The sequence below is a fragment of the Oncorhynchus clarkii genome, chromosome 13, assembly GCF_045791955.1.
Source record: "Oncorhynchus clarkii lewisi isolate Uvic-CL-2024 chromosome 13, UVic_Ocla_1.0, whole genome shotgun sequence".
Taxonomy (NCBI): domain Eukaryota; kingdom Metazoa; phylum Chordata; class Actinopteri; order Salmoniformes; family Salmonidae; genus Oncorhynchus; species Oncorhynchus clarkii.
In genome coordinates, this window is record NC_092159.1 from 58502110 (window position 1) to 58520278 (window position 18169).

The window sequence follows — 18169 nt, forward strand, 5'->3', positions numbered from 1 at the left end:
CAGTGTTTCATGGTGAAATATGCCCACCTCACAACGTCCATGAGCAACACCATTGGCATAAAGCTTTAATGTCTAAAGTTAGCGTTATATATTATACCATCTTCCCCAACAATAACAACCACCATTATTAGTTTTAGCTGATGCAATACATGTTTAGCTGAGTTTTAGCTGATACAATACATGTTTAGCTGAGTTTTAGCTGATACAATACATGTTTAGCTGAGTTTTAGCTTATACAATACATTTAGCTGAATGACAATTACAATACATTTTTTTGTACTAAAGTAGCATCATTATATTCTACACAAAAACACATGTAGTGCTGTATCTGCTAAAAATCTACTGCTTCATGTCAAATACCTGCGTTCAATAAGACAACTGAGTCATACAGTCTACAATGCACTGTGCTATTCCACTCCATACATTGTATTGATAGGAAATCATATCACATTTAGTTGATTTTTAACGCAGTCCATTTTCAATACATAAAGTAAATGTATGTGTACAAGAGACTATCAAGTATATCTACTACAATCAAACAGTATTGTTTATGCATCACTGAGGACAATAGTTAATTAGGCGTTTCCAGAGATGACATTCTGATTCTCAAACGTCTTACCTCTTGTGTCTTGCTGTGTCGTGGTCGTGGTTCTTTAACAACCCTTATGAAATTATACAGTTTATCGAGCCACAGGGGTGGAAGTAGTTGCTAATGTAATGGAAACTGCACTTCTGCAAATGGATTCTCTATGTTTCATTTCCTGTGAAATCAAAGGGGGTCTGGTTAGCATTTCTTGTCGTGAATCTTGCCCTGGAGGCAGCTGGGCATAAAAGTCATAATCATAAAATAGTCATAAAGTCATAAAATAAAGATTTGAAACCTAACCCTAACCGTAAACCTAACCTTAACCTCACTGCTAAATTTAATGCCGAACCTTAAAGCACTTTTTTTCCATTCATTTTTAGATATAGCCAAACTCTTTGGACTTTGCAGCAGGGACATCTAGCGCAAATCGCTCAGTTCTGCCTTGAGGGCAAGATTCATGACAATTAACGTTAACCTGATCACAAAGGGACTGGTTGCACAGGTTGTGTGAGTGAGCAAGTCATAACATGTGACAAAATAAGCGAGTATTGTTGTTATGGGATTTTTATGAATAATGACTAAATTATGTATACATTTAGCTTAGAATTATAACTAAACAGAATACTACTCTGTTACTGTATGAATGTATGAATCTTATTATAATCATAATACTAAATATAAGGTGTGTAGTTTTAGTCAAGAATTAGAACAAGGACTTTCTGTTCCTTAGTAAAAACGAATGGAGCTATCGTCAGACCGGCTGGAATACTGTGTTCCTTACAGGACATTCTGTCCCCACCCAGGGAGGGGAGAGACCTTGGGCTTGTAGTAGATTGTTTAACAGGTGGCAGACAATGTGAGAAGGCTTGTGAACTATATTGCCATTGTATCTGAGAGGAGGGACATTTATGACGAAATGTGAGGTATATGAACCAATCTACATGGTATTATGACCAGAGCTCTCGGGAATAAACGCTATTGATTAGTATTGAGACTGATCTTTGTCTATTTTATGCAAATAAGAAACTTACAAATTCTTAGAAACGGACAAAGTGTTTTGCTTTGTTAAAATTGAATTGGTTAATGAACTTATAGGAATTAAATTCCTCCAACAATTGTGTAGAAAATCATTTTACCATCTAAACCGCTGTGAATTTTCTTCCATAAGAAAAAATATTGTATTTTAGAAAGTAAAAGTCGCAAAAACTAAAGCATAGAAATAACGCACATAGAACAGATCTACCTTCTCTTAAACTTCCGTTCATTTAGAATTACGTATCTGTAAAACATTTCTATATGAATTCTGTCAGGTCGCCCAAAAAGTGACATTTTGCAGATCTACTGCCTCTTAAACTTGCATCCAATGAGAATGACAGATGTATAACACATTTCTATGCTAATTTTATTGGTTCGCCCCAAAAATTACATATTGCAGCTTTAAAGCAAGTTTTCTTTTCAGTTCTACACATTTTGGGTCAGAGAGAAAATTTTGCAATTTTACAACACATTTCCAGCAATTCCACAGATTGTGCCATGCTAAAATTATATCAATTGGAGGTGGATATATTTCAAGGCCTACTTTCAAACTCAGTGCCTCTTTGCTTGACATCATGCGAAAATCAAAATAAATCAGCCAAGACCTCAGAAAAAAAAGTAGACCTCCACAAGTCTGGTTCATCCTTCGGAACAATTTCCAAACGCCTGAAGGTACCACGTTCATCTGTACAAACAATAGTAAGCAAGTATAAACACCATGGCCGTCAAACCACTCAGGAAGGAGACGCGTTCTGTCTCCTAGAGATGAACATACTTTGGTGCGAAAAGTGCAAATCAATCCCAGAACAACAGCAAAGGACCTTGTGAAGATGCTGGAGGAAACAGGTACAAAAGTATCTATATCCACAGTTAAACAAGTCCGATATTGACATAACCTGAAAGGCCACTCAGCAAGTAAGAAGCCACTGCTCCAAAACTGCCATAAAATAAGCCTGACTATGGTTTGCAACTGCACATGGGGACAAAGATCATACTTTTTGGAGAAATGTCCTCTGGTCTGATGAAACAATTTGGCCATAATGACCACCAAACGCAACGTTTGGAGTAAAAAGAGGGAGGCTTGCAAGCCGAAGAACACCATCCCAACAGTGAAGCACGGGGGTGGCAGCATCATGTTGTGGGGTTGCTTTGCTGCAGGAGGGACTGGTGCACTTCCCAAAGTAGATGGCATCATGAGGAGTGGAAAATTATGTGGATATATTGAAGCAACATCTCAAGACATCAGTCAGGAAGTTAAAGCTTGGGTCTTCCAAATGGACATTGACCCCAAGCATACTTCCAAAGTTGTGGCAAAATGGCTTAAGGAAAACAAAGTCAAGGTATTGGAGTGGCCATCACAAAGCCCTGACCTCAATCCTATAGAAAATGTGTGGGCAGAACTGATAAAGCGTGTGCGAGCAAGGAGACCTAGAAACCTGATTCAGTTACACCAGCTCTGTCATGGAGGAATGGACCAAAATTCACCCAACTTATTGTGGGAAGCTTGATGAAGGCTCCCCGAAACATTTGACCCAAGTTAAACAATTTAAAGGCAAAGCTACCAAATTCTAATTGAGTGTGTGTATAAACTTCTGACCCACTGGGAATGTGATGAAAGAAATAAAAGCTGAAATAAATAATTATCTTTACGATTATTCTGACATTTCACATTCTTAAAATAAAGTAGTGATCCTAACTGACCTAAGACAGGGAATTTGCACTAGAATTAATGTCAGGAATTGTGAAAAACTGGGTTTAAATGTATTTGGCTAAAGGTGTATGTAAACTTCCGACTTCAACTGTTCATACAGTACATACATACATACATACATGCATACACACACACACACACACACACACACACACACACACACACACACACACACACACACACACACACACACACACACACACACACACACATACTCAAAAAACATTTAATTAAATAAGTAAATAGGAAAACAAACCCAGTAAAATTCAACGTTTGTGTAAATATAACCCTCTGTTGAACATCCTAACACGCCAGAACACTGAAAATTGACTGGCACAAGCTTGGGAATTAATACCTGTCCTGCAGAGCTGCACTGCTCGCTTGGCTATACAACCTGCAAACCCATCCGCCACCAAGCACCAGGGCGGACCAACCAGTCAAATATTAAAGAAAAATATACATGGTCCTTGGGAGTATACCCTTGTATGTATTAAACATGCTCACAGTATATTAGTAGGGTGTCCTATTAAGGAAAGAGAGCTCAGTGGCTAGCCTTAGGTAGCGACTAGGCTAATTATTACGTGGCTGTACAGCCGCAGTTAGTTGGTAAAAGCTCATTGTGGCATGTACTGTAAATAAAATACTATTCAAACTATATTGTCCTTGTGAGAACATGTCACCCTATACATACCATCGTTGTTCATAACTTTAAGTTACTGGATGAATAATTGTCTTTTTTTTGTCATCAGGGTGGAGGCACGTTTCTAATCAAGATATGAATTCCTTAGTGGGTCCTTGGCCGTGTCAGCACGGCTTGTGCAGGGTCACAGTATGAGCCCACAATGGCTAGTTAGTATTATGTCGCCTGTCCACCGTTGGATGTAGGTGCGTGACAATGTATTGTTTGGCCTTGGTTGGGTCTTAGAATGTCTTCTGCTCGCCGGAGGGAGTAGTGATCTTCAGTACAGCTGGTAAAGAATGCCGAACTTGGTGTCCAGACAGGGTAGGAGCCCCATTTACTTAAAGTACAGGATATCAACTAAATGTGCTAGGATTCTAGGATACAATGTATGGAGTGGAAATAGCATTGTAGACTGCATGACACAGTTGACTTACCTAATGCAGGTATTTCACAAAAATCATTAGATATTTATTGGATACATTGCTAAGACATGGTGATTTTTGTGTCGACTTTAAAATGGAGATAGCTTCAATGGCGCTGCCCATGCTGTCAAAGGAGCTGTAATGGCACAGGTAGAAAGTCCTCTATCTACACTCCCAGTCAACAGTTTGGACACATCTACTCAAGGGTTTTTCTTTATTTTTTACTATTTTCTACATTGTAGAATAATAGTGAAGACATCACAACTATGACAGAACACATACAGAATCATGCAGTAACCAAAAAAGTGTTAAACAAATCCAAATCTATTTTCAATTTGAGATTCTTCAAGACAGACAACCTTTTCCTTGATGGCAGCTTTGCACACTATTGGCATTCTCTCAACCAGCTTTATGAGGAATGCTTTTCCAATAGTCTTGAAGGAGTGGCTGTGTTTCCTTCACTCTGCGGTCAAACTCATCCCAAACCATCTCAATTGGGTTGAAGACGGGTGATTGTTATGAGCTGTCCTCCCCTCAGCAGCCTCCACTCATCTGCTGTTACTTGATGGACATATGGAGAGGGTACGAATCGAACAATGGTCATGTTCATTAGGCACCAAATGGAAGAAAATGTACTGAAACAGGGAGGGACCACCTGCGTCATATTCACTAGTCACAAAATGGAAGAAAACGAACAAAAATTCAGTGAAATATTGAGGTATCATCTGAACTTCTGCACAATAAAAAATCGTCCTTTTCATTTTCTGTTGCACAACATTTTGAAACGTTTTACTATGGTGTGCATCTAATGAATATGACCCTGGTGTGTCCTTACATGTGTTTGCCACCAGGAGGCAGTGGAAACAATAAGTAAGCCACCAACTCTGGATCCCAAATCAACCCTCTTCCCCCTAGAGCCCTCAAACTCAACTCTGGATCCCAAATCAACCCTCTAACCCCTAGAGCCTTCAAACTCAACTCTGGATCCCAAAATCAAGCCTCTACCCCCTAGGGCCCTCAAACTCAATTCTGGACCACAAATCCAGTTCTACTGTTTTTATTAATTGTTCAGGGACTGATTTAGACCTGGAACACCGGGTGGGTGCAATTAATTATCAGGTGGAACAGAAACCAGCAGGCTCTGGACCTCATAGGGTAAGTTGAATACCCCTGCCCTAGGGACTAGATATGAGAGGATTGGATAGATGTTAGCAACTCTCCTTTAATGCTCTCCTTGATGTTTTGAGAAGGAGGCAGAGTGAGAGAATTCAAGGAATCGTGGAAAAAACCTTTGAGCCCTGTCTGACCAAGGCATCTTTCTACCAGTCTGGATTCCCTGTCTGACCAAGGCCTCTTCTACCAGTCTGGGTTCCCTGTCTGATCAAGGCATCTTTCTACCAGTCTGGGTTCCCTGTCTGACCAAGGCCTCTTTCTACCAGTCTGATCAAGGCCTCTTTCTACCAGTCTGGGTTCCCTGTCTGACCAAGGCATCTTTCTACCAGTCTGGATTCCCTGTCTGATCAAGGCCTCTTTCTACCAGTCTGGATTCCCTGTCTGATCAAGGCCTCTTTCTACCAGTCTGGATTCCCTGTCTGATCAAGGCATCTTTCTACCAGTCTGGGTTCCTTGTCTGACCAAGGCATCTTTCTACCAGTCTGGATTCCCTGTCTGATCAAGGCATCTTTCTACCAGTCTGGATTCCCTGTCTGATCAAGGCATCTTTCTACCAGTCTGGATTCCCTGTCTGATCAAGGCATCTTTCTACCAGTCTGGATTCCCTGTCTGATCAAGGCATCTTTCTACCAGTCTGGATTCCCTGTCTGACCAAGGCCTCTTTCTACCAGCCTGGATTCCCTGTCTGATCAAGGCATCTTTCTACCAGTCTGGGTTCCCTGTCTGACCAAGGCATCTTTCTACCAGTCTGGGTTCCCTGTCTGACCAAGGCATCTTTCTACCAGTCTGGATTCCCTGTCTGGTCAAGGCATCTTTCTACCAGTCTGGGTTCCCTGTCTGATCAAGGCATCTTTCTACCAGTCTGGGTTCCCTGTCTGACCAAGGCATCTTTCTGGACTTATTATTTTATGTAATCTTTTTTTTACTAGCCAAGTCAGTTAAGAACAAATTCTTATTTTCAATGACGGCCGAGAAACACGGGGTTAACTGCCTCGTTCAGCGGCAGAACAACAGATTTTTACCTTGTCAGCTCGGGCAACCATTTGGTTACTGGCCCAACGCTCTAACCACTTGTCTACCTGCCGCCCCTATTCCAGTTTTTCTCTAAGTCCAACACCACTGGCTGAAGTTCCTTTTTAGCTATGGTATCTAATCTTTTTTTTTTTATTATTATAAGAGTTTTAAATTATGCTACAGTAGTTTTGGAAAATGTTGAAACATTTGCATATTAATCTTAATTTCATCAAATAATATCAAAATGTATAACTGTTCTTACTTTAGAATTATGACCATAACAATATCAACTATAAAATGTAAGCTTGCACTTTAATAAAGGCGTTTCAACATACAGAGTGATTATGCTGTTTCCTTGATGACGGCTGGTGGTTCTCTGTATAGTACTTACCCTCCTCTAAAAGCCCTCATGAACCATGTCTATCTAGGTCTACTGTGCTTCTCTGTACAGTACTTACCCTCCTCTACAAGCCCTCATGAACCATGTCTATCTAGGTCTACTGTGTTTCTCTGTATAGTACTTACCCTCCTCTTAAAGCCCTCATGAACCATGTCTATCTAGGTCTACTGTGGTTCTCTGTATAGTACTTACCCTCCTCTAAAAGCCCTCATGAACCATGTCTATCTAGGTCTACTGTGGTTCTCTGTGTAGTACTTACCCTCCTCTAAAAGCCCTCATGAACCATGTCTGTTTTCCTCCACTAGATGGGGTCGTTCCTTCAATCATATGCAGCTGGAAATACTCAGTATGGAGGCTGAACGAGGAATTGGGTTGAAAGGTATGAGTTGCTCTTTGACCAAACTAGTCTCTGACCCTATATGAGACCTTCAGGTTCTAGGAGCACATAATTATCACAGTACTGGACGCCTGGATACTCTAAAGGATTAGAACCATAGAAATATAACCACTAGAACATACCTGTCAAATTTCCGTGGCCTGAGGGGCTTTATCCATTCTAGTAATTATATTTCTATTATTGTAACCTTGTCCACTCCAGCAGCTGTGATTCGTCCAGACTGACTGTGATCGCTGCAGGTCAAGCAAACATCTGTCAAAATGACGTCAGTCATAGATGCTGTTCAGTGCTCCAGCAGGGTTGGTTAGCTCAGCATCACAGAGCAACTCTGATGTATATTTAACTGTCGTGGGAACAAAGTAGTACATCTGTTTATTACAGAACCAATGAATAAGGGTGGAGGCTTGACCACTTCACAGCATGTCTGTGAAGAGAGAGACAGACACACAGAGTGAGAGAATAGCTCTGCTGTAACAGTATTGTTATAATGGGAAAAAAGTTGTTGTTTTTGTAGACATTCATGAAAACACTAAGGTTGATACCCTTTTAGAGGATTCTGACTTCAATAAGGCCACATAAACCTAGTTTCAAACTCTTTTTTTCATCGTGGGATTATTTTATGTAACCTTTATTTAACTAGGCAAGTCAGTTAAGAACAAATTATTATTTACAATGACGGCCGAGGAACAGTGGGCTAACTGCCTTGTTCAGGGGCAGAATGACAGATTTTTACCTTGTCAGCTCGGGCAACCATTTGGTTACTGGCCCAACGCTCTAACCACTTGTCTACCTGCCGCCCCTATTCCAGTTACCGTCATGAGTGAGTAGTATCTCTCTCTATTTCTATCAGTCACTGTCCTCTAGTTAGTATCTCTCTCTATTTCTATCAGTCACTGTCTTCTAGTTAGTATCTCTCTCTATTTATATCAGTCACTGTCCTCTAGTTAGTATCTCTCTCTATTTCTATCAGTCACTGTCTTCTAGTTAGTATCTCTCTCTATTTATATCAGTCACTGTCCTCTAGTTAGTATCTCTCTCTATTTCTATCAGTCACTGTCTTCTAGTTAGTATCTCTCTCTATTTCTATCAGTCACTGTCCTCTAGTTAGTATCTATCTCTATTTCTATCAGTCACTGTCTTCTAGTTAGTATCTCTCTCTATTTCTATCAGTCACTGTACTCTAGTTAGTATCTCTCTCTATTTCTATCAGTCACTGTCTTCTAGTTAGTATCTCTCTCTCTATTTATATCAGTCACTGTCTTCTAGGTAGTATCTCTCTCTCTATTTATATCAGTTACTGTCTTCTAGGTAGTATCTCTCTCTATTTCTATCAGTCACTGTCTTCTAGTTAGTATCTCTCTCTATTTCTATCAGTCACTGTCCTCTAGTTAGTACTCTAGTTAGTATATCTGTCTATTTATATCAGTCACTGTCCTCTAGTTAGTATCTCTCTCTATTTCTATCAGTCACTGTCCTCTAGTTAGTATCTCTCTCTATTTTTATCAGTCACTGTCCTCTAGTTAGTATCTCTGTATTTCTATCAGTCACTGTCCTCTAGTTAGTATCTCTCTCTATTTATATCAGTCACTGTCTTCTAGTTAGTATCTCTCTCTATTTCTATCAGTCACTGTCCTCTAGTTAGTATCTCTCTCTATTTCTATCAGTCACTGTCCTCTAGTTAGTATCTCTCTCTATTTCTATCAGTCACTGTCCTCTAGTTAGTATCTCTCTCTATTTCTATCAGTCACTGTCCTCTAGTTAGTATCTCTCTCTATTTCTATCAGTCACTGTCCTCTAGTTAGTATCTCTCTCTATTTCTATCAATCACTGTCTTCTAGTTAGTATCTCTCTCTATTTCTATCAGTCACTGTCTTCTAGTTAGTATCTCTCTCTATTTATATCAGTCACTGTCCTCTAGTTAGTACTCTAGTTAGTATATCTGTCTATTTATATCAGTCACTGTCCTCTAGTTAGTATCTCTCTCTATTTCTATCAGTCACTGTCCTCTAGTTAGTATCTCTCTCTATTTCTATCAGTCACTGTCCTCTAGTTAGTATCTCTCTCTATTTCTATCAATCACTGTCTTCTAGTTAGTATCTCTCTCTATTTCTATCAGTCACTGTCTTCTAGTTAGTATCTCTCTCTATTTATATCAGTCACTGTCCTCTAGTTAGTACTCTAGTTAGTATATCTGTCTATTTATATCAGTCACTGTCCTCTAGTTAGTATCTCTCTCTATTTCTATCAGTCACTGTCCTCTAGTTAGTATCTCTCTCTATTTTTATCAGTCAATGTCCTCTAGTTAGTATCTCTGTATTTCTATCAGTCACTGTCCTCTAGTTAGTATCTCTCTCTATTTATATCAGTCACTGTCTTCTAGTTAGTATCTCTCTCTATTTCTATCAGTCACTGTCCTCTAGTTAGTATCTCTCTCTATTTCTATCAGTCACTGTCCTCTAGTTAGTATCTCTCTCTATTTCTATCAGTCACTGTCCTCTAGTTAGTATCTCTCTCTATTTCTATCAATCACTGTCTTCTAGTTAGTATCTCTCTCTATTTCTATCAGTCACTGTCTTCTAGTTAGTATCTCTCTCTATTTATATCAGTCACTGTCCTCTAGTTAGTACTCTAGTTAGTATCTCTCTCTCTTTCTATCAGTCACTGTCCTCTAGTTAGTATCTCTCTCTATTTATATCAGTCAGAAGTGTTCAATGACGTTACTTGACAACATGCAAGCCCCGACAGTCCTGGGCAGGCTGGCTCACCTCTTACAACACTTGTACTAACATCACTGACATGTAATTACATCTTACATTACACCCACGTTATTACATCTTATATTACACCCACGTTATTACATCTTACATTACACCCACGTTATTACATCTTATATTACACCCACGTTATTACATCTTACATTACACCCACGTTATTACATCTTATATTACACCCACGTTATTACATCTTACATTACACCCACGTTATTACATCTTACATTACACCCACGTTATTACATCTTATATTACACCCACGTTATACATCTTACATTACACCCACGTTATTACATCTTACATTACACCCACGTTATACATCTTACATTACACCCACGTTATTACATCTTACATTACACCCACGTTATTACATCTTATATTACACCCACGTTATACATCTTACATTACACCCACTTTATTACATTTTATATTACACCCACGTTATTACATCTTATATTACACCCACGTTATTACATCTTATATTACACCCACTTTAATACATCTTATATTACACCCACTTTAATACATCTTACATTACACCCGCGTTATCAAGAGTGAGTCACATAGAAACCTGAGGGGTGGGATTGTCTGGTGGAGGAATGGGCCGTGTGTCACGACTTCCGCCGAAGTCGGTTCCTCTCCTTGTTCGGACGGCGCTCGGCGTCGCCGGTCTTCCAGCCATCATCGATCCACTTTTCATTTTCCTTTTGTTTTGTCTTGTCCTCCCACACACCTGGTCTCATTTCCCTCATTACATGTTGTGTATTTAACCCTCTGTTCCCCCCATGTCTTTGTGCGGAATTGTTTATTGTAAGTGCATGTGCACGTTTTCTCTGGTGCGCGGCAGGTTTTGTACCCATTTGTTTGTTGTTCTGGTTACCGGTGGTTTTATGAATCAAACTGCTCCGTTGATTACCCAGTTTGCTCTCCTGCGCCTGACTTCCTGCCGCCAGTTACGCACTCCCTTACACCATGTTCAGTTGCCAAACGTTGTTGAATGCTGCACATAGAAATTCCATGAATAGAGCCTACTCTATTCCTTGTTCTACATGTCGGAGAGGCATGTTTGTTCTACATAACATATTTCTACCTAAAAGTTCCAAAACGTGTCTTGCTGAAAAAGGCACATTTTTAAATATCATGCCCATTTCAAATCACCTAATATAAAAAAAGTAATCTTACTAAACTATCCCTTTAAGAGATCCTGTGTGTAATAATGAATTCCTCTAATCCATAATCCAGAAAGTAGACATGATGGTTTAGTCTGGGGAAGGCCGTGGAGTGCGTGAGCTGATAAGAACTATTATTATTACAGCTCATGTGTACAAACATCTGTCACATACTGTGCAGTGCATCTCTGTTGAAACATGCCGACTCTTTGAAGAAGAGGCGTTGTAAGACTGTTTTGATAGGAGTAATCCCATGTATTTTGTCTCTGGAGGAGGGAAATGCATTGCTGTGTCACAGCCCAGTGGCGTCTGGTTGAAAAGGCCAGACAGGTTTGAAATTCTGTGTTAGTATCACAGATGACATAATTCCACCTCACTCTCACAGTATTGCATAATACTGGTCATTTACTCGAACACTTACAATGCCTACACACACGTACAATCATAAATTACCCATACAGACATTTGAGGGGTGGAATTGTCAGGGGGTGGATCGTATACAGAAAGAAGATTTAGGAGATAACCTGTGAAGAACTAACTCTGCCCCCTGTATTCTAATGTATGAAATGTCAAGCCATTTTTCTCCCGGGAACACTTTCCCGGACGTGTCTGTGTCATATCCGGGGTCTGCCTGAGGAAATGAGTGTGAGCTTATAAAATCTCACAGTAAACTTCAATTTCGGAAAAGTTCCACCGTGAGTAAGTAGCTATGAATGTTACCTCACACACCTACGACAATTCCAAAACAACTCTCTTCTGTCTCCACAGTCTCTGTTTACTGTAGACGCACTGTTGAAATTCATGTGAATCATTGTGATTCATTGTGTGAACACGCAGTCACACCGTAGGCAGAGTGGTCCACTGTGGTGCATTGTGGTCCACTTGACCAGAGTCCCTGATGTGAATCATATGCAATCAGACATTATGTCCAGACCACAAGAGGACATTCTCAAGACATTTAAAGGGATATTCATATCTAACCACAGCTGTTCAGTTAAGCCTCATCATCGCCCCAAAGGAGGAGACAGCCAACACAGATCATTCAGTGTTTCAGGGTGTCTTCAATACTAAGATATTAATAGATCTGCTGATGAATGGAAGACCATAGGAATTGTCCAGTGGGATCAAATGAAAGAGAGGAGGAACTGGGATTAAATGAAAGACAGCATGAATGGAAAGAGTTGGAGGAGTAAGTGGCCTGGGGGGAAGGGGGTGAAGGGGCAGGGTAGTGGTCAGGTCACCATTGAGCCAAGTGTGTGTGCGCACAGTTGTCTGTGTGTGTTGTGTGTGTGTGTTTTTTGTGCATGCATGTGTGCACACCTGTCGGTGTGTATGTGTCGTGTGCATGTGCTCGTGTGTGTGTGTGTGTGTGTGTGTGTGTCGGTATGTATGTGTCGTGTGCATGTGTCTGTGTGTGTATGTGCGCGGTGTGTATGTGAGCGCGCGTGTGTGTGGTGGGGGGTGAGCAGAGGATGTGGGTCACTGACATGACGCCCACTAGTTCCCACAATGAGACCCTCTTTTTCCGTCTCACTGGGCAATTCCTTTGAGAGGGAATATTTCGGTCCTTGCAAGTGTATAATTTGGGCTAGCGAGGTTGGACCATTCCCCCCAGCCTCACTGGGTATTTACAGTGTGCTACATATGTTCAGAGGGGTCTGCTTGCTTACATTGTACTTTGACAAATCCCACCTCATTGTGCAAATGAAAACCTTATGTCTGTCTATTTTCTAATGCAGACCAATCCACAGTCTTGGACAACAAACGAGCGTTGAAGTCAGTGAGACCTGCACTAGTTCTGTTTTAACAGCTTGTCTCATTGAGGTCAAAGAAGAAGGGATACATGCACTGTCTGCAGAGCAATGCAGTTGGATTCAATCAATTAAAGGTACATAACACTCCAAAATCTAAATTAGTCAGATCTTAAAAGTGGTCTTCTGATGTGATAGGCCTAATGTCCCAGAGAAGTATACACCATGCAGACAATATTACAGAACAATTTGTTTACAACTCAATTCAAGTCCATATTGATTTGAGTTGTAAACAATTAGCAACTAAACTTCCATAGTGTCTTTGAATCACAATGACCACTTTCAGGACACCATAACGGACTTATTGGGAATCATATCTTGTCATATCAATGTTGTCACATTGATGTTCCCAGGAAATGATAGAAAAGTTTACAATAATGTGTGCCAATAATCTTAACAGACTATTTGCACCCATTGTACAAACACATATAGCTAACACAATAAAATCTACAAGAGCAAACTCTCCCTCACTGAATCAAAGATTATTCAAATAAAAAAGCTTTAGCATCACTGTCCAAATACATATGGAGAGACCTTTATATTTGCAAAAAGTGCTAATCGGGATTTCTTCTTTGGTTAGCTAGCATCTGCCTCTTCATTTTATGCTTCTGTAGACCAATCATCAGTTACCTCTCCCACCAAACCCCCCCCAACATCCTTGGCACGTTCTGACTCAGCTGCATCTTCTTGATGCAAGGTCATGACTGCCTTAAGGGCAGGTTCACTGTCCACCTCCAAGGAAAGCTGTCCCAATCCTCATTCTTTGATTGTGAAATGAAAGGCCTACACCCAGCTACCAAGCAGCTTGTAACCAGTAAAAGAGGAAATGGTCATTTGAACGTCTAACCCACCCTTACAATAACAGGAGGATAAAGACGTCAATAGGCAGATGTAACGCATTAAGAGAAAGCTGGTTATGACATCCCAGTGCTTGATGGGAAGTGAACAGGGTGGAGCTGTGTTGTCTAATGAGAAATGTCCTTTTGAAACAAAGATCTTAATGAAATGTGATATGATTCAGTTCTTAGTAGGTGGGGACTGATGTTTTTGGTTACAAAACGTTTCTGTGAAAAGCAATCAAGGAGAGCAGACAATTTCCAATAGATTAGAACAGAAGGGAAAAGCTTCCATTCCCACTGAAAGGTGACTTCCAAACTTTCCAAGATGTTCCAAAAATCTGCTATTTCAGTGTGTTTAAGGCAAACACTTATAGCCCACATAATCCAATATATTATCATCTGTTTTTAAAACTGTAATTGTAATCTGATTACACATTTTTCAAAAGTAATCTAGGTTGATTACAGTTACTTCATGTTTTATATCTGATTACGTAATCCCTGTTGCATGTAATCCATTACTACCCAACCCTGGTGCTAATACACAGTAGTCATTATAATTTAAAGATACACTATGGAAGTTTAGTTGTTCATCGTTTATGTCATATTAATGATATATTTACCCTAAAGATAAAGTGTTTATACCACTATCTGAAATGAGTGGAAGAGATAAGCATCATTTCATTCCCAGATTTGCTGTGTTTATCTTTTCCATTAATTTGGGGTTGGTACATGTCTGTATACAACCGATGGCATGGGAGGTGGACTCGTCTTTTTACCTTAGACTACTTTTGAGGTCTTATGTCCCTATAAATTGCACTTGGCTTTTTCAACACAGTCAAGCTTCTTCACAAATGCCGTCCTGTTAGTAAATTGCAGAAAACTCATTGCTAATTTAGAAATTAGCATAAATAGGAGCTGGGTGGTTTGTTTTGTTTGTTTGTTTGTTTGTTTGTTTGTTTGTTGTTGACATACATTCAGTGGGGCAAAAAAGTATTTAGTCAGTCACCAATTGTGCAAGTTCTCCCACTTAAAAATATGAGAGAGGCCTGTAATTGTCATCATAGGTACACTTCAGCTATGACAGACAAAATGAGAGAAAAAAATCCAGAAAATCACATTGTAGGATTTTTAATGAATTTATTTGCAAAGTATTTGGTCAATAACAAAAGTTTATCTCAATACTTTGTTATATACCCTTTGTTGGCAATGATAGAGGTCAAACGTTTTCTGTAAGTCTTCACAAGGTTTTCACACACTGTTGCTGGTATTTTGGCCCATTCCTCCATGCCGATCTCCTCTAGAGACGTGATGTTTTGGGGCTGTTGCTGGGAAACACAGACTTTCAACTCCCTCCAAAGATTTTCTATGGGGTTGAGATCTGGAGACTGGCTAGGCCACTCCAGGACCTTGAAATGCTTCTTACGGAGCCACTCCTTCGTTGCCCGGGCGGTGTGTTTGGGATCATTGTCATGTTGAAAGACCCAGCCACGTTTCATCTTCAATGCTCTTGCTGATGGAAGGAGGTTTTCCCTCAAAATCTCATGATACATGGCCCCATTCATTCTTTCCTTTACACGAATCAGTCGTCCTGGTCCCTTTGCAGAAAAACAGCCCCAAAGCATGATGTTTCCACCCCCACGCTTCACAGTAGGTATGGTGTTCTTTGGATGCAACTCAGCATTCTTTGTCCTCCAAACACGACGAGTTGAGTTTTTACCAAAAAGTTCTATTTTGGTTTCATCTGACCATATGACATTCTCCCAATCATGCAAATGCTCTCTAGCAAACTTCAGACGGGCCTGGACATGTACTGGCTTAAGCAGGGGGACACGTCTGGCACTGCAGGATTTGAGTCCCTGGCGGCGTAGTGTGTTACTGATGGTAGGCTTTGTTACTTTGGTCCCAGCTCTCTGCAGGTCATTCACTAGGTCCCCCGGTGTGGTTCTGGGATTTTTGCTCACCGTGCTTGTGATCATTTTGACCCAACGGGGTGAGATCTTGCGTGGAGCCCCAGATCGAGGGAAATTATCAGTGGTCTTGTATGTCTACCATTTCCTAATAATTGCTCCCACAGTTGATTTATTCAAACCAAGCTGCTTACCTATTGCAGATTCAGTCTTCCCAGCCTGGTGCAAGTCTACAATTTTGTTTCTGGTGTCCTTTGACAGCTCTTTGGTCTTGGCCATAGTGGAGTTTGGAGTGTGACTGTTTGAGGTTGTGGACAGGTGTTTTTTATACTGATAACAAGTTCAAACAGGTGCCATTAATGCAGGTAACGAGTGGAGGACAGAGGAGCCTCTTAAAGAAGAAGTTACAGGTCTGTGGAAGCCAGAAATCTTGCTTGTTTGTAGGTGACTAAATACTTCTTTCCACCATAATTTGCAAATAAATCCATAAAAAATCCTACAATGTGATTTTCTGGATTTTTTTTTCTCATTTTGTCTGTCATAGTTGAAGTGTACCTATGATGAAAATTACAGGCCTCTCTCATCTTTTTAAGTGGGAGACCTTGCACAATTGGTGGCTGACTAAATACTTTTTTGCCCCACTGTATGACTTCCTCGAACCAAAGATACCCATCTTTAAAATAATTCCTGGAATTCTTTCCCAGAAGAGGTGAGGAAATACTGCTGGAATATTCGGCAAATACAACCTCCCCACTCCTACACACGTACTATATCACAGTAAGTGTCTAGACTATAGGACCAAGGCCCATATTCATAAATCATCTCAGAGAAGAAGTGCTGATCTAGTATCAGTTTTGTATTTTTAGATGGTAGTGAAATAGCTTACAGAGACTGGGGGATCTGATCCTAGATCAGCATTCCTACACTGAGATGTTGAATGAATACTGTACTTGAATTCGGGTAGAATTGCGTTGTAAAAAATGTACAAATACATTTCCATCGTTTTTTTCTAAATCACAATGACCACTTTCAGGACACACATGACCATAACTGATTTATTGGGAATCATATCTTGTCACATTGATGTTCCCAGGAAGTGAGAGAAAAGTTTACAATAATGTGTGTCAATAATGTTAACTGGCTATTCGCACCCACTGTACAAACACATATAACGAACACAACTAAATCTATATCAGCAAACTCCCTCACAGAATCATAGGCTGTTCATGTACAAACAAACATTTTTGGCTTCACTGTCCAAATACATGTAGAGACCACAGTACACTTTCAGCAAGTACTAATTAGGGCTGGCCAGATTACTTGTATAAATGTAATCAATTACTGATCACACATTATATAACAATAAAAGTCATTGGTAACGTAATCCATTGGATTACTCTAAATGAGGAACATAATGATTACATTTTAATTTCTTCTTTGGGTAGTCAGCATCTGCCCCGTCACTTTAAGCTGGTGTAGACCAATCCGTTTTCTATATACCTCTGCCCATATCAGGGCTCAGGCTAACACCCAGATGCAGGACGCAGATAGTACAAGTCTCAGAGTTTATTATAGTTCAAAGGGCAGGCAAAAAGGTAAGTCAAGGCAGGTAAAGAGGTGTAATCCAAATCAGTCAGGCAGGTACAGGACGGCAGGCAGGATCAGGGTCAGGACAGGCAGAAAGGTCAGAACTGGGAAGGCTAAGAAAAACTAGAGCACAGGAAACACAGAACACGCTGGTAGGACTTGACGGGACAAGAGGAACTGGCAACAGACAAACATTAAACGCAGGTATAAATACACAGGAGTTAACGGGGACAAATGGGAGACACCTGGTGGGGGGTGGAGACAAGCACAAAACATGTGAAACAGATCAGGGTGTGTTAGTACCCCCCCTCTAGGGGCTTCACCTGGCGTCCCACCGGGGCACATACCTGGTTGACCGGGGTGCCGGCAGCAGCACTCAGTGATGAGGGCTGGGTCCAGGATGTTCCTAGCTGGGACCCAGCACCTCTCCTCCGGGCCATAACCCTCCCAGTCAACCAGGTACTGAAATCCCCTGCCCTGAGGTCGAACACTCAGGAGGAGCCTCACCATGTATGCCGGATGGCCGTCAATGAGATGGGGGGAGAGGGGTGGGCCTGGAAACAGGAGACAAAGGCCTGTGAGACAGAGGTTTAATTCTAGATACATGGAAAGTGGGATGTATACGGAGAGTGCGGGGCAACAGAAGATGAACAGCAGAGGGGCTA

The 18169-nt window shown here is 40.7% G+C and overlaps 1 protein-coding gene across 1 annotated transcript in view; it reads left to right on the top strand.

Moving 5' to 3' along the window:
• Nucleotides 1-17887, top strand: part of LOC139423606 (ubiquitin carboxyl-terminal hydrolase 36-like) — a 41370-nt gene extending 23483 nt beyond the window's left edge. The window contains exon 15 of the mRNA XM_071175192.1: nt 17819-17887. Within this exon, the coding sequence (XP_071031293.1) occupies nt 17819-17887 (69 nt within the window). The remainder of the gene's footprint in view (nt 1-17818) is intronic.
• Nucleotides 17888-18169: the final 282 nt, after the last annotated feature.